Genomic DNA, 24,069 nt, shown 5'->3' with positions numbered 1-24,069 from the left:
CCTACTTGTAGGGTACAATTCGAACGTGGTTAGAATACGTGCATTGTACACCACCACGTGAATAGAAACAAGCGACCTGCGATTTCTGGGTCGCATGGAAAGATTCAGAAGGGCGAATCAACGCCAGCTGAGTAACGCTGCTTTCAACCTCTGGTCCAAGGGATATTATTTTTTTAATTTAACGCAACGAAGAATCAGCTGTATGCATATTTAAAAAGACCTAACAAGGTAAATACGTTCCATACGTTCAAAACATGGCGATACATCGGCGGTTCATGGGGCTTAGCGGCATCTCTGTGAGCAGGGAACACTTCTGGCGGAAGAAAAAATATTTTGACGCTATATCCGTTCAAAACAGAAGCGACGTTATATTATTCTCAAAGTTGCGAAATTGGTTTTCGGTGGCCTGCCGTTAGGGCTGTATATTCAAATGCCCCGCCGTTTGGTTTGATGGGCGTTTCGAGCTTTCAGCGCGAAAAACAGCGATGCAGCAAAACGTCACCCGTACGGGTGTCGAAATAGCACTGCTGCACAGAACACACTTTCTGTGGAGGCCTACGAAATAATTGGGTGTAGAGTGCTGGTCCTTTTGTTTGACGCCAAGCCCGTCGGCCAGCGCAGTCGAACAAAAACAGCTCAAGTGAACAATTATCTCGCGGTCGCAACTAACAACTTTTGACTGAACAGGTTAAGAAACCATTAAACTAACTGCGCCACCAAATTCAGACATACGTCGACAAGCAACACAACGTGTGAGGGGGGCGTTCTGTAACAGGCGAACTTAACGAGCGCGCCTTTCTGCACAATTCAAGAGCTACATTGCTAGTGATAGCGGCATCAACGCCCCGCCCCTCTTGGGCGCTGAAAAAAAGATATTTATTGATAATGGTAAAGAAAAATAGAGTTGTGTTTTCTTTTCCCGTCACCGAAATAAAATTGAATAGAAATTTTATTTTCGGTGAATGAATTTGTGTCTCTATTTAATGAAAAAAAAACTTTTTTTTTGTCCCAATGTTTGTTCTCTCATCACTTAATCGCGCTTCAATCGCTGCTCCCATAACGAGCCTTGCCGATGTCGGTGACAATTTGTTCTGAACTGATTTTCGCCCGAAGCTTCGCGGCCTATTTGGATCGACCTTGGGCCTACAATGCACACTATGATGTTATATTTGTTGCCAAATCGTTCAATATAATTTTTTTGAGTCTCAGAATATCGCGAGCCGCCTGCCGTTCATGTCGTTCGCCAAAACACAAACTTGTGGCATACTCGCAAGCGGCTATTTACTGAAGGATATCATAAAAAGCCAACGAGCAAAGACACCAAGGCCAACATAGGGGAAATTACTTGTCCTTACTAAATGAATTAGATAAATGATAAATTAATAAAAATGGATGAAAAAACAACTGGCCGCAGGTGGGGAACGATCCAATGTCTTCGCATTACGCGTGCGATGCCCTTACCATTGAGCTACCGCGGCGCCGTTTTCCCATCCACTTCCCGGGACTAGCCCTGGGAGTGTTAGCCAGCGCCACCACTCACAAACCTTGGATGGCTGAAAGAACAACTGGCCGCAGGTGGGGAACCCCACCTATGGCCAGTTATTTTTTCATCCATTTTCATTTCCATTTTTTTACCATTTCTTTAAATCATTTAGTAAGTACAAGTAATTTCCCCTATGTTGTCCTTGGTGTATTTGTTTGTTGGCTTCTTATGATATGATTAATAAAATTCGGGCCCCTCGGTTCTCTTTCTTCTCGTTCATTACATAACGAGGGTCTCTAATCCGGCAACATTGATGCCTTCAGGTAGCTTATGTGGGTTTATTGACCAGTTGCCTTCACTCAAAAAAGATCACGTACTCGTGAGGCCTGCGGAAGAAAGGATGTTCTACATCCGCCGCCAAGGTTTGTGAGTGGTGGCGCTGGCTAACACTCCCAGGGCTAGTTCTCTTAGTAAAACATAAATACCCCGGAAAGTGGATGGGAAAACAGCGCTGCGGTAGCTCAATGGTAAGAGCATCGCACACGTAATGCGAAGACGTGGGATCGTTCCCCGCCTGCGGACAGTTGCTTTTTCATCCATTTTAACTTCCAATTATTTATAATTTCTTTAATTCATTTAGTAAGTACAAGTAATTTCCCCTATGTTTTCCTTGGTGTCTTTACTGAAGGAGTAATATAAAAAGCAACACCACTTTTTTTTTTTTACTCTGCTGCCCCAAAATGTGGGCTTCTGAGCCCGAATTAAACATGATTTTTTTCTTCACTTAGTACTAAATAATTTACCGCTCCTAAAGACTTGTGCTCTATAAGGCCGTCTAATAAAAGCGCTCGCGCGGGAAGTTGCATCATATTGTTAGGAACGATACATCAGCGCACAAGCCGGGACGTTCATGTATAGTTGGAAGGTCAGTTCTGTTGCCGTGCCTATATATAATCACGCGAAACTTTTTTGCTTGCGAGCAGCGACATCCTTCATGTATTTTTTTTCTCTGGCACTGAAAAAAAATTCAATTGACTTGCCGTGGAGATCATGAGTGCCATTCTGATTGCTTTATGAATTGTTTAACATACATTTGAAATCAACGCGGAAAACGATGGTAACACGAGAAGAAGGACACAGGACAAGCGCTGTCCTGCGTCCGTGCAGGTGGCGTTTTTTTCCTTTTATGTGTGTCGGTTTTATTAAACATCAATTTCTCGAAAGCGACTCGTCCAGCGTGCTTTCCTTCTTGATGCCGCCGTTTGCGCGCCTTTTCAAGTATGCATTCATTCAAACTAGCTCTGCTTTCTCACCCACTGAATAAGTTACTGCCTGCAGCGATGTATTCCTCGCACAACCGTAATCACGGGCGGAAATCCTGGACACGCAATATCTGCTCCTTTCGCGGCTGAGAGCTGGCAAGAGGGGCTGAAATGCCGTCTTCCGAGAATAGTTTAACATTCAGGAAACGAATAGTTGAACATTCAGGAAACGAACCTAGAATCAATGGAGGAAATGTATTCCGCGCATCCACCCACACAACTCCCCTTCAGCCGTGCCGGTTTTCGTTGGTGAACCTGAGTTGCGAAGTTCGAACAGTTGTAGTCTATGAAAATTGTAAGGTATATTTCGCAGAAATTAACACGTTACGAACAAAGGGACCCGATGAAGTTGGAGATGCAGGGCGTTTCAGCCTTGAAAATATCCACGTGGCGCTACGAGAATGTAACCGGCTTAGAACTGTTCACTGTTCTTTTGACCACTCAAAGTATTTTGTATAAGAGATTGGATCATTATTTAACAAAATTTAGCTAACCACAATCTTTTAAATGATTTCTTTGAGCGCAAGATCTTGAATGTATAAGTTGCAGAGCGTATTAAAGAAACATCGAAATAATTCCTTTCCGGGACAATAGTTGATGTGGTTTTAATTTTGCTAGGCTACAAAGAAAGCGCACAAGATTTGAAATGTACCACGTGACTTGGCGGAGGGGAAGGGTTCTGAAAATGTTGCCCATCATGCTTAAATATGTGTTTGGTATGTGCACATATAGTATGGGGTCGATTAACCTCAGGGGTAGGAGGAGGGGTTACATGGCAACCGTAACGTGTCCAACGCGGTCGTTCGAAATTTAAAGTTTAAAGTGTAAGGTTAACGGCGTCAAGATCGCAGATATTAGTGTACTATGAGATTGCCTTATCAGGCATACTAAATGCAGTGTCCACCCTTTCTTGGCAATATATGAATGCCTAAATCCTGGTATAGTTCGTATGTATGTAAAGTGCGTGCCAATGCCACTGTCAAGGACAGATGCAGGGCGGCAACATTACTCGCGTGCTTTGTGCATCGCACTTCGACATTGGAATTAGCCAGGTTTCACCAACTTGATTGTATTCATTAGATTCAGGTTACGACTTCGCCTCCCACCCGAACTTTCCCTTCGCGAAACAACTTTAGTCTGCCTCCTGTCATGAGGCGTCGCATTCAATAACGCTTATTAGTTCTTCATCAAACTGACCATCATTGCCGCATGCCACTTTTGCGGATATGATGAATCTATAAAGCACAATCTGTGTCACTGTACAATATCATTGGCTCTCAACGATATGCTATGCGTACTACTCTGAGCCGCTTAAGGCGACAGAGCGTTCTGGGTAGCAAACATTCTGGGACCGTAGCCGAACAACTATATGCATGAACAACGTCACCAAAGAGCTAATGCGCTTCTTGAACGTAATTGGGCTGAACGAGCGCATGTTACTACACGTGAGTGATCATTCATGTGCGGGTGCGCGTACACAGTGACTCACCTTCTTCCTTCTTATGTTTCTTCCCAATTTTCCTTTTCCCTACGTCTAGGGCAGCCAACCAGGCGCGACCTTGGTTAACTTGCAAGACCGTAGAGGCTTGGGCTAGACTTCCTTGCCTTTTTTTTTCTCTCTCTCTATCTTTGGGGTAAACAAAGGTGTCGAGCAAATCGGACAACTTGTCGATGCTATCGATTCTTGCCAGCGCTAGTAGCTTGTTTTTTTTTTGTGCCGCATAACTCCCGATCTACTTGCACGAATGTGTCTCTTTCAATATAGTTGCAAATGAACTGCGCAGCGGCGACTTGGAATCAAATAAAGAGGAACGTAAGATTGACACGAAGAACTTAAGGACTGCTTACATATTGAGCAATTCGCGGAATTTCTTACACGGTAAGTCCGCATCGTTTTTATTTCATAATTTGTTCCTTTAGCTCATTTCAGCCTTACGAAACATCTGACGACTACTTTCGTCATCGCCTACTAGCAATTCGCCAAATTGGTCTTGCGCTGCTCGAAAAATCTCCGAGGGAAAGACACGGAGCTGCCTAATTTAATTTGTCTCGTTGGGGAAAAAGTTTTTCATCCACTTTTCAGTTTCTGCAACGCGCTGCTCGCATAAACTGTGCAAATACGCACCGAGAGTGATCTCCTTATCCCATGCCGTGTTCTTCGGATTGAAGCTCTTGTGCAAGCAAGTCTGACAAGGTCTGGAGTTTTGTTTTCGTATTTTATTCCCTTGTCAGATTCCATCGCTTCTGGTATTATTGCGCAGTGCTCTTTTCCCGGCAATTTATTTTTTGTTCCTACGTCACCGCTACTGATCACTCGCGCTCCGTACAGAAGGCATTTGTCTTCGAAATTAGGCTTCGCTAAGCCGACTACTCGCATGCAAGCTCGTGTTGGCGTTTCGTCTGGATTAAGACGTCGTAGAAGCCGTTTCTCTCTCTTTTTTTCCCAGATGCAAAATAGTGCGCCAGTGGGTATAACAAAAAACAAGAAAAAAAAAACGAAAAAAACCCTTATTCTTCTTTCAGCTTACAGATTTCGACCATCGTGACTGTGACTCTGTAATATCGCAATACAAAATCAAGAACGGGGCCCACTGATGGTATACCAAAGCGCAATATCACAAGTAACGGTATTCACCGGGACCCACAAAACTTTAGGCACAATACCTGCTTGCGACTTCTTTCGCCGTTGCCACTTCTTGTTTTTATTATCATTAATTTTTTTCTTTTTGCACACATAAGTGTGCACCTTCCATACATGGGAATATCCTTTCTCTAAGTATTTTTAAAAGGTGTTCTCACGCTGGACGTGTTGTATATTTCTTGTAGTCTATAAAATGCATTCATCTCCCATTCCGTTTCCCTCTGCCTCTAAAGCCCAACGTATACCTTCTTAATAATTCTGCAGCTTTACGTGCTAGAACCCCGATCTGATTATGGGACACGCCCGAGTGGGGGACTTCGGATTAGTTTTTACCGCCTGAGGTTTTTGAGCGTGTTACCGTTGCATGGTACATGGACATTTTGCCATTCTACTACAATGGGAATGCGGCCGTCGCGGCCGGGGTTTGATCCCCCGACCTTGTGCTCAGCAGCGCAACGCCATACTGTACTGGGCTAACACGGCGAGTGACATATGCTTTCATGGTGCGGCAGTTCTTCAAGAAACGTGCTGTCGCGACATCGCTACATCATTTAAGGGCAGCATTATCTAAAATAGTTCTGTATACAGTAAAATAATTCTATACAATTCACATCCAAGTGAAAGAAAAACAACGTGGACTCCGCGTCTGTTCCGCAGTGTTCGTGGAAGAAGAATACCGCAAATATAAGAATCATTCGCTACGCATATGCAATGACTACTGAAAAGCGGCAGAAACCCCTCACAGCTTTCAGGGAAGGAAACAAATGAAAGAATGCAGTGAGAAAGAAAAGCTTAAGCAGACAAGTCGACCTAAGCTCATTCCTCTATAGCTGACCACCCTGCGCTGGAGAAAACTAAGGGAGGAATAAAAGAGGAGCAAGATGGCTGGCCGATGACGACATGGGGATGAGACAAGTCACAGTACGGACAGCTCTAGTCACAGCCTACACAGAAGGACCACGTGGAGTAGTGAACACAGGCGCGAGTGTATCGCGAAGTAAGAACAACGTGAGCTGACCTTGTACACACCGTGCAGGTTGGTGAGGGAGTCGAACTGGACGTAGAGGCGATTCAGGAGGCGCACGATGTCCATGGGCTGAACGTTTTCGCTGCCGCAGAGTGCCGTGAATCCGACGATGTCCGAGAAGAGGCACGACACCATCTCGAACTTCTCCGCCTCGACGGGGAGGTCCAAGCACAGGTTGCGAGCCACGCGCGCCGGGAAGATGGAGCACAGCAGGTCCTCCGTGCGCCGCTTGTCCTCACGCAGTTTCGAGTCCAGGATCTGCGTCCGACACAAATTGATGGTGAAGCGCATGAACGCAAGGAAAGACCGAGGAGGGCTCGACTTTTTGTTATAGTTACGGCCAGATGAAGCAAGCAGACAACGAGGCTGGAAAAAGCATGCGAGAAATTAACTGTTACGTTTGTTTGAAATGTAGCTATAACACGGAAAACGGAAGTGGAGTGAACGATGAGAAAACTTGTCGCAAGTGGAAGCCGAACCCACAGCTTCTGCGCTGCGCATGCGTGCCATTAGGCTATCGTCACGTACCACGTGATGCCTGCGCCTGCACATCCGCAGACATGACCATGGTGGCGCTGGCTAACGCTCCCAGGGCCGCATCTAGTACATACGCTGACATACAAATACTCAAGAAAGCTGACCGGACGCCGCGGCAGCTTAATGGTAAAGAAGCGCACACGTGATGCAGAAAGAGAGAGAGAGAGAGAGAGAGAGAGCGAGAGAGAGAAAAAAGGAAAGGCAGGGAGGTTAACCAGACGGACGCCCTGTTTGCTACCCTGCATGGTGGTAGAGGGATAAATGGGTGAAAAGAGAGAAACAAGGCAAGAGAGAGAGAGAGAGAGAGAACCAGTCGCGGGCACACTCGAAGAACCAAATCAAGCCTACAAACGGTTGCAGAGACCTGTCGATTTCAAGTACACTAACAAAGCCTCCGTTACATTTAGTCAAATTTGGATTCCCTTTTCTGTATTATATCTACTCTTCAATTAAAAATAAAAGTTAATTTCTCCGAGCTTCCCCTGGCCTCAGTCTTGATTTCCTTCATTAATTTCATGAACTTATATTTTTTTCAGTACGTGGTAATGAGGCATAAGCTCACTCTCTTAATCACTCGGTTACCTCGAGTTTTTCTTCAGCCTTGGATAATATACCCACTATCGCAATTGTTGTCTACTTCCTAAATGAGCGTCTCCGTGTAGTTCAATCAGCAAAGGCAGCAATGTCAAAAGAGCGCACAGAGTAAGGCAGTGCCCGTTGCAGTAGTCAGGGACGCGTAGTTATCACTGCAGTTACCCCTTCTGCAATCAGATGTTCTGAAATGTTGCCCTACGCTTTGGGTGAGCGCAAAATTACTGTTTCCATGGTAACAGAAACACGGAACGATAAGCGACGACAGCTGCGTTGGCGTAGTCATCATGCATTATGCCTAAGATCCATCGGGAACAGGCACGAGCGAGGTATATAGAGAGGTGCAAAAGACCTTGAGGTGGTTGGAGGCCTCGTCTAGCTTCTCGACGAGCTCGCGTTCTCTGCGGCGTTGGTGAGAGATGAGTATGAGGTCGCGGACGGGGTCGTGGAGCGCCAGGTCGCTGAAGAAGAGCCCGACGCGGTGCATGTCTTCCAGGCTCTTGACTCGCGGCGAGCACAGGAAGAGCAGGCAGTCGGCCTCTGGCAGCGAGACCATCTGGCCCTTGAGTCGCAGCACGCCATCCGGAGGTGGCTCCACGGTGCTATTGAGGCGTCGCAGAAGCTTACGCCGGCTGCCTGCGGGCTGAGAGGCATATAGTGCAGAAAATGAGGCGGCGTAACTTGACAAAAAAAAAAAAAAAAAAAGAAAAAGGAGAGAGAGAGAGAGGGAGAGAGAGACAGAGGAAACATTCATAGACAGACAGGAAGGTTGAGCAGAGGTATAGTTCTGGTTGGCTACCCTGTGAGGAGGGAAGGTGTAGGGGAATAAAAATAGAAAGAGAGCGGAAGTGGGAGAGAGAGAGAGAAAGAGAGACGAACGCAAAATAGCGGAGAAACAACCTTGATTGTTACAGGATTGCTGCTAGGCAGTTACGCTTGACATCAAGGTGGTTATTTTTTGCGTTTATGTGTGATAGAGTAAAGTATTTTGAATGCGCTTGTTTTTTTTTATACAGTCGCGTAAAATATGCCCAAAGTAAGATTGTCCTTCACTTTCTGCGCCCTGTGGTGCCTCTTTGTTCCCGAGATAAAGTGAACGACTCACAAACATTGACTCGTTCGTCAAATGTGGTCGAAGCGAAAGCGATCACCTTCATATCGCGCACAACTGCGCGTTAGGATAAGCGGAACAAGTGCAGACAGATGAGAACGCAATAAATCCCAAGCGCATTTAACATCAAGCAATTCGAGCTTCTATCATTTTGAAGTAAAACAGGGGTCACTTGGTAGTTTCCGGAAATGGTGAACCTTGAGCTAAAAGGTCCGGCCATTGTTCCAGGTTTTCTAACGGAAAGAGTTCTGTTTTCTACGGAAGCAGATTGACCGATATATTGTTCAAAAATAGGAGGTGCCCACTGCGCCTTCTTGTGTTCGAAAAAAATAGAACAACGCGAACGCGACATCTTGCCAGAAGTGATGGAGCATAGTTTTTTGCAGCAAAGTAATTTGAGTGGCAGGCGAAGTATCAGGCCTAAGCAGTGAAGAGGTGTGCAGAAGAAAGAAATCGGCCCATAAGTATAGCAGTTGCCGGATTTTGATATGCTGAAGGAGGCAACAGCATTCTCGCGTTGCGACGCTCTAAACAACGGCAAAGAGTCACGCTCACTTGACGTACCCCGGCGTTACGTAAAGTTGTTTAACGCTGCTTACGCGTTTATTAACCCGCTTTGGATTGGACGGTATTTAAAATGGTGCCGGCTTCTTTCCAGAAACGTTCCTTCCAGAATATTTTTTTCAGAGTCAAAGAGAGAGATAGAAACAGAAGAGAGGAAAGGCAGGAAGGTTAACCAGACACACGTCCGGTTTGGTACATTACACTGGAAAGAGGGGATATAGAGAGGAAAAGAGAGAGAGAGGAGAGAGAGATAGAGAGAGAGAGAGAGAGCACAGTTTTCCGCAGATTTGAAGGTGTTCACCGAGTCTACAAGAAGTCGCCAAGACCTGTCGACTTGAGGTATTGTAATAATAGTTTCGTGGCTTTCTATTCCACCGACGCGCATGGTCATGGTCCAAGGAAATTTATTTGCGAAAATGGTCTAGAGAAATGGACAATGAATTCTGCAGAAATCATCGGCGTTGACCGTCAATGAAAGCGAAGAGTCTATCACTTCTAGAAAGCTGTTCACTTTATTCGAAACGAATGATGCGCTTGAAGGCGTATGTTTGTTGCAGTGAGGATAATTCGGGTGTGCTTGTTGTTTGATTGCGTAATTCAGTAGAGAACAGAGCCGTTAACCAGCACATCTGTAGCGGCAGTATTGGTGCACAGCACGTGCTGTCTCCAAGAGCTATAATAATTGGCGTATAATAATTCGCATCGGCGCCTTTATTCCGCCGGTGAAAGTCTAACTACCGCGAAAACAGGCGAAAGGGCCACAGAAAGGTATTCGCGTTAGAATTTATTGTCGCTGTTCGCGCCTTACATACATACTGTCATAAAATGAAATCGCTTTGTCCCCTGAACCACCTAACCTTTACAGCGAAGCTGTATATGGCTAGGGTTCCATATATTTTTTCTAGTCCGTGCTTCAAAAAAAAAAAAAAAAAGAAAAAAAAAACAGGTGAACATGGCCCGATCCCGGAGATGGTGCGATACCGGGCTGAGCCGCGGCGGAGGTGAAGCAGGCTGCACGCACACCGCCCCTAATAATACTAATAAACAATAATAATAAATGAAATAAATAAATCAATATGCGTTGTTTCAAGTCGATGGGTATACTGGAATCGTTGGTGAACAGCACATGGACTCACGAACAGGAGGCATTGCCACATACGCAAAGGACAAAATGTATGCACAACCATACAGCCTTGACTCGCAAGAGGGCAATGCCGCCGAGTGTGGGGATGTCTGTGTCGTACAAACGAAAGACAGAATTGTGATATTCACCGCGTACCTATCTCCAGACGCACCCAAGTGTGATTTCGAGAAGTTGATGACCACCCACTTTGCATGGGTTTGCCGTGATGGCACTACCCCTATGATAATCGTTGGAGGCTTGAATTTGGACATTTGAAAATCAGACAAGAAATTGTTGACTCCGTTTGTGCTAGAAGCGTTTAGTTTGAAGTGCCACACCAATCCAAGTCACTCAAGTACTCAACAACGGTCGTGTATAGATTTAACTTTTGCCAAGAATCTGTCTAAGGTTGTAACCGAACCAATCACTTCGTTTAAAAAAATCAGAAATAATCACAAAGCTATCGTCATTACAATTATCAAATGATGAAAATAAATACAATTACCCTTGCATAACCCTGTTTGGTGTGCTACAGCTTCAGAGAGTGGAATGGCTCCTCAATTTATTTTCTAGTTATCAATTGTGGATTCAGCTGCTTTTCCGTGTCACATTTCCACGCGGATAGAGAGTACTCGACTCATTGTGGCGAAGCACGCACAGTGGCCACAGCGGACTAATGAAACACATTACACATCCGCCTATAGAGTGAGACCTCCTTTGCGAAACGACTAGGGGGTTCCTCCTTTCTCTCACAATGTTAAATATATGACGAGGAATGTCTTATATAGAGAAGTGGATGTATTTCTCTTCACTTGAATGATGTTTTGTCATGCTTTTATGTGTTGAATTTATATAGTGTCCCATTTTCACGGATCTTATGGCCTAAACGCTAACACCGCTCCCCTATCACCTTTTCTCGTGAAAAATTTAATCTTTTACGGCTCCAGTGGACTTCACCGGAATAACTTACACTACTAACTTTTCGCTTCGTCAGGTTTCGATCGTATATGTTTGTTTGTTTCTTTCAGAAAGTTCACGTGACCATGCAGAAAAGGCCGAAGGTGTTGCCATCAAATTCGTGTTTTCGCGTGTGCGCCTCGCATGCAGCGCCTCGAATTCAGTGATCCATTATCGTCGGATGCTCCGCTTCCGCGTTCGATACTAGCACGGCGGCTGAATGTAAATTTGAGTGGACGTGCTTGCAAACACGGTGCGTTGTCGTCGTGACCTCTATGCCGACAAAGACTCGACGGAGAGCAGTGATACATAGTAGGGCAGTTTAAGGCAAATCGAACACCAAGCTGGAACACCAAGTGAGCACCAAGGTGACAATATATACACGTGACGCCCACTGCTACTAAAGTATGCACCCAACTTTCATTTTTGAAGATTCTTTCGCTTGGTGGAACATTATTTGTCATGCAATGTTGAATGCACCGCTCGTGTAATGTCGTATAATAATCGAAGTAGCATTGGGTCTGAACTATCTTTTGGATTGCGCACCGCCTTGTGCGTGCCTAGCACTGCTGGTTTCTTCTGACACTGAATAGTTATCGTGTGATCTTTGGTCAAGACAATATACCCAGCCCTCTCTACACCTCCTCATATTAAGCAACTTCTTCCCGCCTGCATACCGGTACGTTTTGGCATTTGGAGTGCGTGATTCCAACGTGCGATCGGGAGGCATGAGGGAGGCATGTATGCCTTGAGCGCGTCCGTAAATAAGGTGAGTGACGGAAACAATGCGCCACTTGACTGTGTCCCAATGTTCCGCATTGGGACACAGTCAAGCGGGAGGCTATTCTGTTCAGCACCCGCATTGACAAAGCATGTGCGCAGCTGGAGTTGTTCTCCGAATGGCTCGGTTGGGAATTCTAGGGCATGGCTGAAATGCAGTTTGCACTGCTACGGGCGCAAATAGCCGCGTTATTCGAGGCCGTGTAATCTTTACTGTGATTTTCTGTATTTGCGAAATATGACAACGTCTTCCTTCTCTTCTACGGCCATCTTGTCACAGCTTGCCTCTTGCATCCAAAAGTTCCTTACAACGTTCACCAGTTACATCTTCACATCGCTTATGCAATAATCATCATCACGTATTACTTATCGACAGTGATAACTCGCACCACAAATATAAGATGGCTCCTACCCAGCGCTGGCGAAATTACAAACGGTTACACCAATTGTTCAGACACGAAAAGTGATTTTGCAAGAACAATCGTTCTACTCATTCGGTACTCATTCGGTGGCGGGAGAAAATGCACCCGCTCCAGATGTATACCAATGATATCGCGAGGCACTGGCAAAGTAGCTGCTTTTGTCTTGCTTTGCTGCCGTTCTGTTCATTCTCGCGTCTTGATCCACCTTTCTTGCTATAGTTTAAAGAGTGACAACGCTACCTTTCAGCCTCGGCTTATTGTCTCTCGGATGTCGCAGTCTACTCTCCTCTACACCCACCGTCCTTTAGCCGCGATGTGATTCCTTACACGCCCACAAGTTCTCGCGCAGTGTCATGTACGTCTAATGTAAAAATAGACTCACTCCTCACTCTCATGTGCAATACGCTGTGAATATACAGAATGACTCCGTGGCACGCATCATCTCATGCGAGACCACATAAAAAAAGTTCATTCGTAAGTGGAAGCAACCACGGCGCCGTATCATCTGAGAGAACCAATTGCCGGCACATCTCTTCGCCTTTTGTGTGCACTGGTCGGTGGCCAAGCGCTGGCCAGTAAAAGAGGTCTGCACGAAAAAAAAAAAGTTTTTCGAAGCTACCCCTTTATGCGCTTGGTAGAGCATGACAAAAAAAAAAAGTCAGAGTTCCATACCGCAAGGCTACGACATTGCGGGGCCTTGATTCACACCATATTACATATGAATTCACATGCTGTCGTAGATTTGATGCAGCAGTGACTCATGATAGCGCCGGCACGCCCGCCACGCACGCAGAGAAAGAGAGAGAAAGAGAAGTGGTAAGAGAAAGGGTAGTTGATGGGTTAGTTGGTTATGATTCATAGTGAATGAATAACAGCGTGAAAAGACCAGGACAAGGAGGTGACACAACGGTGAGAACACATGTCGGTGGGAAGCGCATTTGTGTGTCGGCTTCTGGTCCTTGTTTTTTTTTTTTTCGCGCTGTTATTCGGGATAAGGCAAAGGCAGAGGGATTAACCCAGGCTGAACGTCGTTGGCTACCCTGCGCTGGGGAAGGGGCACTAAAGGACGAGTAGGAGAAGACCACCTACCGAGGAGGCTGGCTTTGGTTGCGGGAACTTGCGATCCCTCTCGAGCACGCCGTCCTTGGCGGTGACCACGTAGACCTGGTTGAGGAAGCCCAGGATGCTCTCGAAGCTGCACTCGATCACGGGCCGGCAGATGCTAAACATGTCGGTGAAGCGGACGGGCTTACCGCGCTGCCACATGGATCGCGTCAGCCGCACAAGGCCCTGCAAGCAGTCGGTGTGTGCTATGTACAGTCAACCGCAAAGGTTTACGGACCACGAGATCGCAGAAAACGGTCAATTCCCGAGCAGCCTGCAGCAGTAGTCAGTCAAACTGTATACGACAATGTTGTTAGCCCATTCTAGTCGAGGCCAGATATGCAAATACCAGGCTGCGCTGTGAGGCTGGGGAGGTATTCAGCTTTTTCTCGGATTTCGTGGTCCGTAATATATTGTGGTTGACTGTATATACTTACTATACTATTGCTCAGGCGAGCTTTCATCTGGCCTGATCGAAATAAAATACGTGTTTGTCATGACGAAGTTTCATCTGGCGTCACGTTTTCTAGTGATTCATTATTTTTTATCGCTCTTTGTTTTCCTTTTCAGCGAAGTTCTCAAGAGAAAGCTCTAGCTCGGGCCCAAATCCAATGCGTGGAAAACGCAGAAATGCTTCTATTGCGAAAAGAATTATGTGCACACTGTAGGCGCACTTCCGTCGTCATCGTCGGCGTCACCGTGATGTTCCGTCTAAAGTATAAGTGCGATAACGTCCCGGCCGCGTGCCGTATGCTGTAGGTGCGAGTGAAAGCGTGCAGGAGGGTGGTGTCTCGATCTCGCGCGCGCAATGACGGAAGGCGAGGAGGAAGCGCGCCGTCTTCCATCGCGCGCAAGGCAGCAGAGGGAGGAGGGGGGACGGGGGCGTTCTACATTTGCAGCGGCTACGTATGGTGCGCCTGAGCGCTACCGCGCGGGTCCTACTTTCAAAGCGATCCGCGGTTAGTACAGAGCCTATTATAGGTGCACCGAGGGCTGATGGCTTCGTGTGCGCTGTGTTCTCGCCGCTTATTTCGCGTTGAAGCGAGAGGCAGCAAGAAGATCGATTCGCTCGCTGCTGCGCCGCGCTTTCTCACTCCAGCGTTCTGAAAGTGAGTGTGCGCGGTCATCGAGTGAGGTGTGTTGATGTTTGGATGTGCGCGCTTGGTACCATGCTTGTTAATTCAGCTACAAAGCGAATGTTTACAGAATTATACGTCCGATAAAACTACTATCCTTACTTCGTACAGCTGTCTAATATTAACAGCGAAGCTGTTTAAGCCAGCCGTAAAAAGTGCGCGTTTCACGAAATTATCATCATCAGCATTGGCTCGAGCGTCGTCGTCTTCTTTCGCAGCTGGCTCGTTGGCGCCCCTAAGTTAGCGCTCGTGCTCGTGCTCGGCGCGCGCTCGTGCCACTGCTCCCGCGTTCGTCGTCGTCGTCTTCTTGCACTGCTGGCTGCTTGGCCGCTAATCATTCCAGCGTACCATTTCACTTCTCTTCTGTCGTCGTAATGGGGAGGCAAAGCTTGCACTATAGGCCGCGCAAAGCACGAAACACAACGAAGCTGGCCGATCGATTGCGTCTCCTGGTAGTAGCTAGGTTTAACTTGGCTATGTCGAGGTTGAACTTGGTTGCACATAGGTTGAACTTGGTAGCAGCTACGTTCGGCCTTGGCTGTGCCTGAGTTGAGCATAGTTATGCCAGGTATCTCTTAGGTTATGACGCAATCGATCTTCCAGCTTCGCTGTGTCTCGAGCCTTGGGCGGCCTAGTGCAAGCTTTGCCGTTTTGTTTGCTTCTGCAATGAGTGCTTCGCCTTTCGGGCGAAACTGCCACATTGTTTTAGACAACTGCTGGAATGGTATTAATGAAATCTGTTGCATGTGAGAGAGAAAGTTGAATTCTAGTGACTGTGGGAAGCGAAATATAATTTAGCGCCTGAAGTCTTTTGACAATAATTGACAAAAATTGGTAAGCTTAAAGTAATAGAAGCACGGAATTTAGAAATGCATAATTCTGCACTAAAAACAAATATACCAGTTGTGTAAATTGCATCTCTTAGAGAACTTAAAATGGACAAAGTTTGGACCATCACTATATACTTTACGTGAATTTGTTACATTCTTTACGAGGGTTTTAGAAACGTCTAATTCACAAATTAGTATTATATTTCAGCGTTATGTATATTATGCCAATTTTGTTCGCTTTAGATTTATTAATAAATGCAATTTACATAATTTTTATAACGCTTTTCGTTGTGCAGTTACAGAGTTGTAAACTTGATAGTTTCGTTTTTCAAAATTTTGCACTTTGTTGTTATTGACAAAATCGACCGCCTAAATTCTAACTTTTTGTTTTACACGTAACAGACATCATCAAATTCGGTGCAGTGGTTGCTGAGAAAAACGATTTATCACTTCCCCTTTATTCAGATAGTAGCCCCCCGAGCTAAAGCTTTCACTTAAAAAGCTTCGCAACGGTTTTCGTCCGGCGGCGGCGGTGATAGATGTTTACTTCTCTATTTTTTCAATCTCGGGGTACCTATTACAGTAAGTAAATATACATATCTTCAAGTAACAGCAAACAAGTGACAACAAGCGTTTGATCAACAAACAAGTGACACTAATGCCTGACGCAGTGACACAATAAAATAATCACCAGATGTATCTACTAGTGACATGGAGAACATAGATCACAGTGACACAGTCGCACACGCAGAAGAGGCACCGTCAAATGTATTATTTGTGCTTCTAGGGGAAACGATTTTCTTTAAAATGCACGTTTAGCTCTACAGGGGTGGTGGAAAGTCGCCTTCATCATAAATAACTTTCAGGTGCACAGCCACTTGAATGAAATGGATCCTTCACCATTCCCTTCGTCATTGGCTCAGGCACTGGTCAAACGCTGCCATGCCACCGTCCTCGCTGGGATTACCCTTGTCAAGCAAACCCTGAGTTAATAACAAAAATCCCGACAAGAAGATTACAAAACAATCAACCAAATATTGCACGCCGGATCCACATTAGCGCAGTGCCTGGACAATTTGTTGTCTCATCCTTGACCTTCACGTGATATGTGGTTCAATATGCCCAGGCTGACGCAATTAGTAGAGTATCTATCCCTCCGGCTAAGGCCTCCGACCGAATCGATAATAAGTATTACTGCGTGGTTCTTCGTTCAAACGATCCTTCAAGAGACGTCGTTGACGATGTAGACCTGCTGTACTCGTAATAGCACCCTCTTTCTTAATCTTTGTTTTCCTTTCGATACATCCGTTATTTCGGAGAGTGGCATCCGGGCGCGAACAAATCATAGGATTCCATATGCGTGGCCTAGAAACAGTCTCTACATTAGAATAACCCGAAGGAAATCACTTCAATATTTTGATACGGCTTTCAAGGCGTACTCTTTTGGCCATAGGGCTTGGCTAAACATATATAACATATGAAGGGAATTAACATATGAATCATGAAATGTAAATATTGTCATGCAAATAATCATGAGATCATTAAAAAAAAGCTTCCACTGTAGGGCCGGCTGTCCCAATAATGAAAAAGTAGCTTAAACGACCAAAGAATGACAAAAAAGAAACAAAAATGGCATTGGCCGCTAGGCGTTAAGCGTCTAGAAAGGGTTCAATTAACGGGGGTAATATTTGAACCTGAGAAAGTAGCGACGAAACGTCTGGACCACACGAGCAACAGCTCAACGCGAGTTAAATATTTCATAGCGGCACACACTTTGACACGTCCTTGAAAATCAAGACAAATGTGATTAAAGCCTAGGAGCGCATTTACGCATTCTTTTAGCGGTGCAAATTTCGCAACCATGCCTAGTAAAATCTGAAATCACCTTAGCTCAGTCACTGGATCATTTTTGTAAAAGAGAAAATGTGTCTTCTATGGCATTTTTTTTCTTTTGGTGAGTGCAACTGCCTAGCGTGCTTTATATTCTACGTCAACAACAGCGTTCGCTCCTCCCGTTATCCGCGATGGGAGGCCGTATGTTGTCCCACATGCCCCCGCTTCGAAACGATTAGCCTACATCTCCTGGGACAATGAAAAGTGCAATTTATCTTCGCTGCTACCGTCTTGAATCTTTGAACGGTGTCTCTAGAGGTTTCATTTTTCAAGAGCACGCTAAAATGACTTCATAAAAGTAAAAGTGTGGCCGTTATGTTTCGCAAACGACTGTGACGCCAAAAGGCGCCGTTAAAAAAGAAGCTTTATTGTTTACCATCAAAAAATGAAAATAGATAAGTAATAGAAACGCTGTTTATACTTGGTTGCAAAATTTAGTTTTCCTATATCTCAGATTAAATGTATATCATGTCCACTAAAAAAGATCACACCTCTGGGGTTAGAGATGAGTGCGACACGGCACTTCCATGGCTCTCCGCTTGCGCGGAACGCATAATATCGTGATGAACGTTGATTAGGAGCACCGGGAGCCCCCGTTGGGCAAGCACAGCTTTGCTGTCTCATATATTGCGCTCGTATGGCCTTAGTTATTATCTTCTCGACTCGCTAATGGAGTATAAAAAAAAACCTAATGAAACGTGTCATATTTTATCTTCCTTTTTGATTTCGCATTTATTTCTTTGGTATGCTTTTTCTCTTCTCTTTTTAGGCTAGCACTGTCCGCAATCTTAACGTGTTCTTTTTACTGGGACCGTAACATGTTGATACTACTTGGTTTCCGCAGCGTCGTATAACACTCCTCGTAAGCTACGGTTTCTCGTTGCTTATGGCTGAGATGCCCCAGAACTTCGCGCCATTCACTGTATCTTTTTCTTTCTGAACAGTGATGCTTGGCTCAAGCGATACTGATTTACAGTGTGACATCAGTTGCCCCGGAGTCGATGGGGCAAAGACAACGTGCTCTAACGCGGTATAAGCGGAAAAATAGCTGAGAGACAGATTATCAACAAGACTTATATATGCACAGTAACATTCGTTTCGTTTCAGTGTTAAGGTTATTTGCTTTGTCGCATGGCTAACGCACCATTACTCTTGAAGCGACAATAAAGTAAAACAGTAAATCAGGTGAGGCTGGAGTAGTGCTCAAGAACCCTATATGCGTTAATTTTGTCGTAACAGACTGATTACTACAGTGGGAAATAAAGATCAAATGAGGGTCAAACTCCAGCGCCAGTACTTGCCAGCGTGACGTAATCGATTTCATAGTATTTTCTCCCATTCCGACCGTTGTGACCGTTGCAGTAAAATTTCCTGCAACTTGCCAAGTTCAGTGTTTGGCGCTTTCAGAACACAATGTGGTCCATGTTTACCGAAAAAAACCAAAAGGACTAAAGACCCGATTACACACCATCAAAATCCTTGACGTCACGGCGGGCTAGTGTGGCAACTTCAAGGCAGTGTCTCCTCGTGTATTTCATTTTTTTTTTGCACCTTTTTTTTTGGCTTACCAGACCTCTTCTCGGTGTAAAAACAGCTTTCTTGGGTATTGTTTAAGGGGGATATACTAACGCAGCTCAAATAATTTTTTTCTTTAGCGTTCCTTTAAGGAGTAAAATTGAATCGTCGATGGGAGAAAATAAACGTTTCCGTCTTGTCAATTTTTTTTTCTGGCAAGGAAGCATGTTTATAGCTCTGATGGACGACGCGAAAACTGCGTGAAATGAACTTTAACAGCCACCGCGGCCGAACTCTTGTGTCAAATATTTCGGCGCGCACCGCGAGGTTGGAACAATTAGGATATCGTCAATTACGGCTGCTCTCATCATCGCAGGTGCCGTTTGAGCTCACTCTCGTGTACAATACTGTTTATTTAAAGCCTTAGGGCTAAGGGTGCCATGGGACAAGTGAGCACCCTTACATATGCAAAAATAGTTTACCTAATTCAATACTGGCTTTTAAGTGCCATAACTCCGATCTAATTATGAGGTACGCCCGTAGTGGGGGACTGCGAATTAACTTGGCCACCTGCGTGCCGTTCCTTAACGTGCATCTAAATATAAGTACACGAGCGCTTTTGCATTTCGCCCCCATCGAAATCCGTGCGGCGCTGCCGGGATTCGACTTGCGGCCTCGAGCTCAGCAGCACAATGCCAAAGCCGGTGGGCTACCGCGGTGGTTACAAAATTTTTTAGTGTGTGCGAGAAGTCACTGTGTAACGAAATGTTACGATGTGCAGTGTTTTTTTTTTCTATTTAGCGCAGAATTATAAAGCACTACAGCCACATATTACTGCTGTGCTCTGGGTTTACCTTCGTCACTTAACAATATGGCTTGAGCGCTCCTGTTTCTTTTTTCTTGCCTGACGACTGGGTGGGGACATCGGGACGCCTAGTCCCTTGATTATAAGACTGCCGCCCGAGGAACGTAATGACTTCCGTAACTGCCCGATCGGTCGAAGCGCTCGAGAATGTCGTCTAGCTGGCATTGTAGTTGCAGTATCGTTGCGAAAAAATAAATATTTTGCTTACATAAAACATTCCCACGGCGGCTGTGGCTCGATAATGCAAATATTCATTTCTTTCAATTATCCATTTTTTTTTCTTATCAGGCGCCACACCGAGTGGCGCAGGCCAGAGTTCGGGCCAGCGCGTTGCCCTATACGAGCCAATCACATTTGGGTAGAGAAAGTTGAATTGTAAAAGACTCGTTTTATACGCAGTTAGAGTGGATAACGTCTGTGGCACTTTCGCACTCCTCTCATGGCAGAATTTCGGGCGCCATCGTAACGGGAACGGAATTCATTACCATATTCTCTTGTTACGTCATGCATTCCTCGCTCGCAATGCATTTGATTATACAAATATTCCTCACGCTTCTGGCCGTTTGATGGCTCCGCGTGACTAGTCCTTATCTTTATAGCCAGGGGAATGGAAATGGGAAGAAACCGGGGCTGGTTTGCAGGAAAGCGACAGTTATTCCCAAGCGATTTGAGCAACTGCGTTTCAACGATCGGCAAACTTGACGTAGCCTTTTCCAAACGTGCTCAAATGGACAGCGAGGAGGAAAAGTAAGTTAAACTGCATTAGTAAATTACGCTTCTACAATAGCAAGAACGCTCATTCTTATTGTTAGCGGAGGAGTGGCAAGCAAGGCAACTGATAGCGACGCCATGCTAAAAGTTCCCACACTATCCCGCCGTGACGTCATAGATTTGTTATCGTCTAGTCCGGTATTCTTATTGATACTATAGGTGAAGAAGGACAACATTAAAATTTAAAGGGGTCAATGAACCAACGTCGCTAATTAAAAAAAAGAAAAAAAAAACTCTTCCTGCGCTCGAAACAGCGCATACACGATAAGTTGAAATCTATGACGTCACACTGCAGCGATCTTGGCGGGAATTTCAGCATGGGAAAGTCTGCCAATAATTTTCTGCCTTAATGAACAATGTTTTTTTTTCAGCAAACTAAATTAAAATACATGCTTTGAGAGATATTACTATATTCTAGTTTGATTTCGCGTTGCTATTTAGTATCCCATTTAAACATTGCCATTTACCCTCATCTGTGATTAACATTACATAATAAGCAACGTACCTTTCCCGCCTGGTGAATAACAAAGTCTCGGTCGAAGATAACGTGGAAAGGAAAAGCAGCGCAGAAGGTCTTCGTGTCTACGGGCAGGTCTTGCGGACTCTGGCTCAGATGGTCGGTGATGTGGGCCGATGTAAAGGATGATCTCTTTTGCATCAGACCCGGGATTTCGATGGGGGCGAGCTGCAACGAGGCGAAAACAAAGATGCACGGAGCGTAATATTACCGCGGCCCGGATTAAAGGAAGAATAATCACGAGACAGGTCGTGCATTTGTATCATTATTGCTCTAGATTAGGGTACAGGCAAATTACGACAACATCACTATGTTGAGAGACAGCTAAAGAGAAAGAAAGAAAACTGAAAATGCGGGGTCTCGCCAGATTGCTAGTAATGGAATGGCATGCAGCGTATTAGTTGCGAAACATGTCTCGCAATAAGGATGCTCGAAGATATATATGGTCGAGTATAGACCTAGAAATAGAGAGAGAAGTGATAAAGGTAACGCAGAAACGTTAGCCAGACTGATCACCGGTTAGCTACCCTGTGCTGGGGGAAGGGAAAGAGGGGACTAAACTGTGAGAAGGATAGAAAAAAAATTTTCGCAGCAAGCACGTACACCCAAAAAGAAAACATAATGCGTTCATCGTTGTACTCAGAGGAACGTAGTTTTAAAGGAAATTGATATCAAACACTGTTACATTTACAACATGTCAAGCGTGTCTAATCACATCGCCGATCTGCCTCTGGATGTGAAGTGCTATGCCTGCGCAAAGGAAGTAACTCCAAGCGCGCATTCATGTGGCCATGCGGAAGACTTAATACATTGTGGCAGAACTACTAGCGTAAGTTGGTGACGTTTTTTCGAGGACTGGATCCGGCCCCAAGCTAATGTCAGAGACACTGAAGTCATTATGGAGCACCGCATGTGAAGCTCATTTCACAACATATTGCTTGATCCATAAATTTAATATATTTATCTATCTCGCTTACACGCGTCACAGCGCTCATTTTTGATAATACGTTACAACCATTGTCGTGACACGATGCGAGCATGAGAAGACAGAGTTACTCGGCATCTACACTTCGTATCGTGCAGTGTATTCGTAGAGGTACAACAATCGAACGATGTAGAGACGCCTGCATTAGTGAATAATAAAGTACCTACGTTAAATGTTTTATATAATAGCGTTTATATAAGATTAGAGCCGCAGTTAAACATAGCGTATTGGGGAATTCACGAGCTACACTCCTTGCCTGGCACACTAGCATGGTGAACTGCGTTCCAGAAACCGCTATACAGACTACAAGCGGCAATTTACTGCAGAACAACTCGAGTTGAACCAAAATTCTACAGGAGGAATCTAGATGAGAGTGTATTAACGTTTATATAGTGGAATATCTGACGAGCGGCGTTATTGATGCTCTACTTAAAAGACCAAGCTAATTTTATATGCTAGTCAGCCAGAAATCGCCGAACTTACGTGTTAAAATAACACATAAAGATCTAGCATGTCTATGAAAGAACGTACCAAATTTGTATTGCAGAACTTCTGGCGATCTCTGATCGCATCTGTCTACAACGCAAGCGCTCTTGAGTTATCGAAAACCTAATTGAAGGCAATGTAACTAATTCTCATCTGCCGCGAACTTGGTTTCAAGAGGTGACCCTACTCCTCAACTATGCATCGATGAGCGACCACTGCTCGACGACAATTTTTCGGGCCACTGGCTTTAAACTACTACTGCAAGACTGGCAACAAGGGCATGCATGTTGAAGCTCTTGCATGGCACTGAACTGGGCATGCGACTTTGGCAATGACGGCCCTTGCATCAAAAAGTCAAAAGCACATTAGCGCGCTGTTGCAAGTCTTTATAAACATCAGAATTGGTTTTCCGTAGCCACCTCAGCGGTCTAAACTTAATGATAAAAGACAACATCTCTTCAGACTTGATCGCAGTGCCATCAGCAATAAAGTAGACCCAGTGCACGGCTCAGGAGAACTTGAGTCCCTTACTTTGGTCCGTGGCCATCCCGCTTCACTACTCATTTAACGCTCACTTTCCTCTTCTCTAGTGCATAGTGCAATCTGAAGCCAATCTCTCTATCTTTCATGCAATGAAATTTACTATAATTTAATTTTTCTGGCAAACGATACACCACTGCGCTTGATTGCATTGTTTGCGCCAATAAATCAGCAGGGCTGATAGCTAGCCGCGGTCTCTGGTCGTCGGAGCCGAAGTGATGAATGGCTTTACCCCGTATCGCAGTGTCTTACTACGATATTCTGTCAAACCATTACGCAGACCACTCATATGCATGGTCTGTAACGAGCAAAGCCATGAAAGAGGCTAGTCGGTGCACGTTCATGATTGCATCCTTGTTTGCATCCTCGTTATATTATTTTTTGCCACTGTCAAACTCCGCGTAACATAATCATGAACCCTAATGAGTGATGTACAGTAGGAGAGTGCAGAAGTTTATGTGATACGACCAAACATTGTTCGATTAAATCGCATCTTGTGTTCTAATTCTGGTCACTTACTCCACAGACATTACGGGTGCGTTGACCCATGTGGCACATGTCAGTCTGTCATCATGCCAACGCCGTATCACGGTATCGATGCTCTCGAAGCGGTATATCACATTCTCAGTATTTCCCTTGTCACCTGCGACGCGGCGTCGCCTCGTCTACTTAATGGAGCTATAGGTGTCGAAGCTGCAATCGCAGCCGAAATGCGCTCATGGTGTTTCAAGCTTAACGAGAATACCGCGCCGAATGCCTTTTTACCATGTGTTTGGTAATGTCATTCTGTGTTGCAAAATAGTCGCAGCGAAGACACCTCGGTGATGCACTCGAAAAATACGCTTGTATACCTTGTAAGTTAACTTGTA

General features: G+C 45.1%; 1 protein-coding gene across 1 annotated transcript in view; it reads right to left on the bottom strand.

Annotated features, from left to right (window-relative positions):
* LOC119448694 (guanylate cyclase soluble subunit beta-1-like) overlaps positions 1-24,069 on the bottom strand; it is a 193,592-nt gene that overhangs the window by 19,695 nt on the left and 149,828 nt on the right. The window contains exons 6-9 of the mRNA XM_049665719.1: positions 21,178-21,357; positions 13,648-13,848; positions 7,954-8,244; positions 6,465-6,731 (exon numbers count right to left, since the gene is read on the bottom strand). Coding sequence (XP_049521676.1) covers positions 6,465-6,731; positions 7,954-8,244; positions 13,648-13,848; positions 21,178-21,357 — 939 coding nt within the window. The remainder of the gene's footprint in view (positions 1-6,464; positions 6,732-7,953; positions 8,245-13,647; positions 13,849-21,177; positions 21,358-24,069) is intronic.

Source organism: Dermacentor silvarum, chromosome 4 (assembly GCF_013339745.2).
Source record: "Dermacentor silvarum isolate Dsil-2018 chromosome 4, BIME_Dsil_1.4, whole genome shotgun sequence".
In the NCBI taxonomy this organism is placed as follows: domain Eukaryota; kingdom Metazoa; phylum Arthropoda; class Arachnida; order Ixodida; family Ixodidae; genus Dermacentor; species Dermacentor silvarum.
Note: the sequence above shows the minus strand (reverse complement) of the source record. Positions and strands in the feature narration are given on the sequence as shown.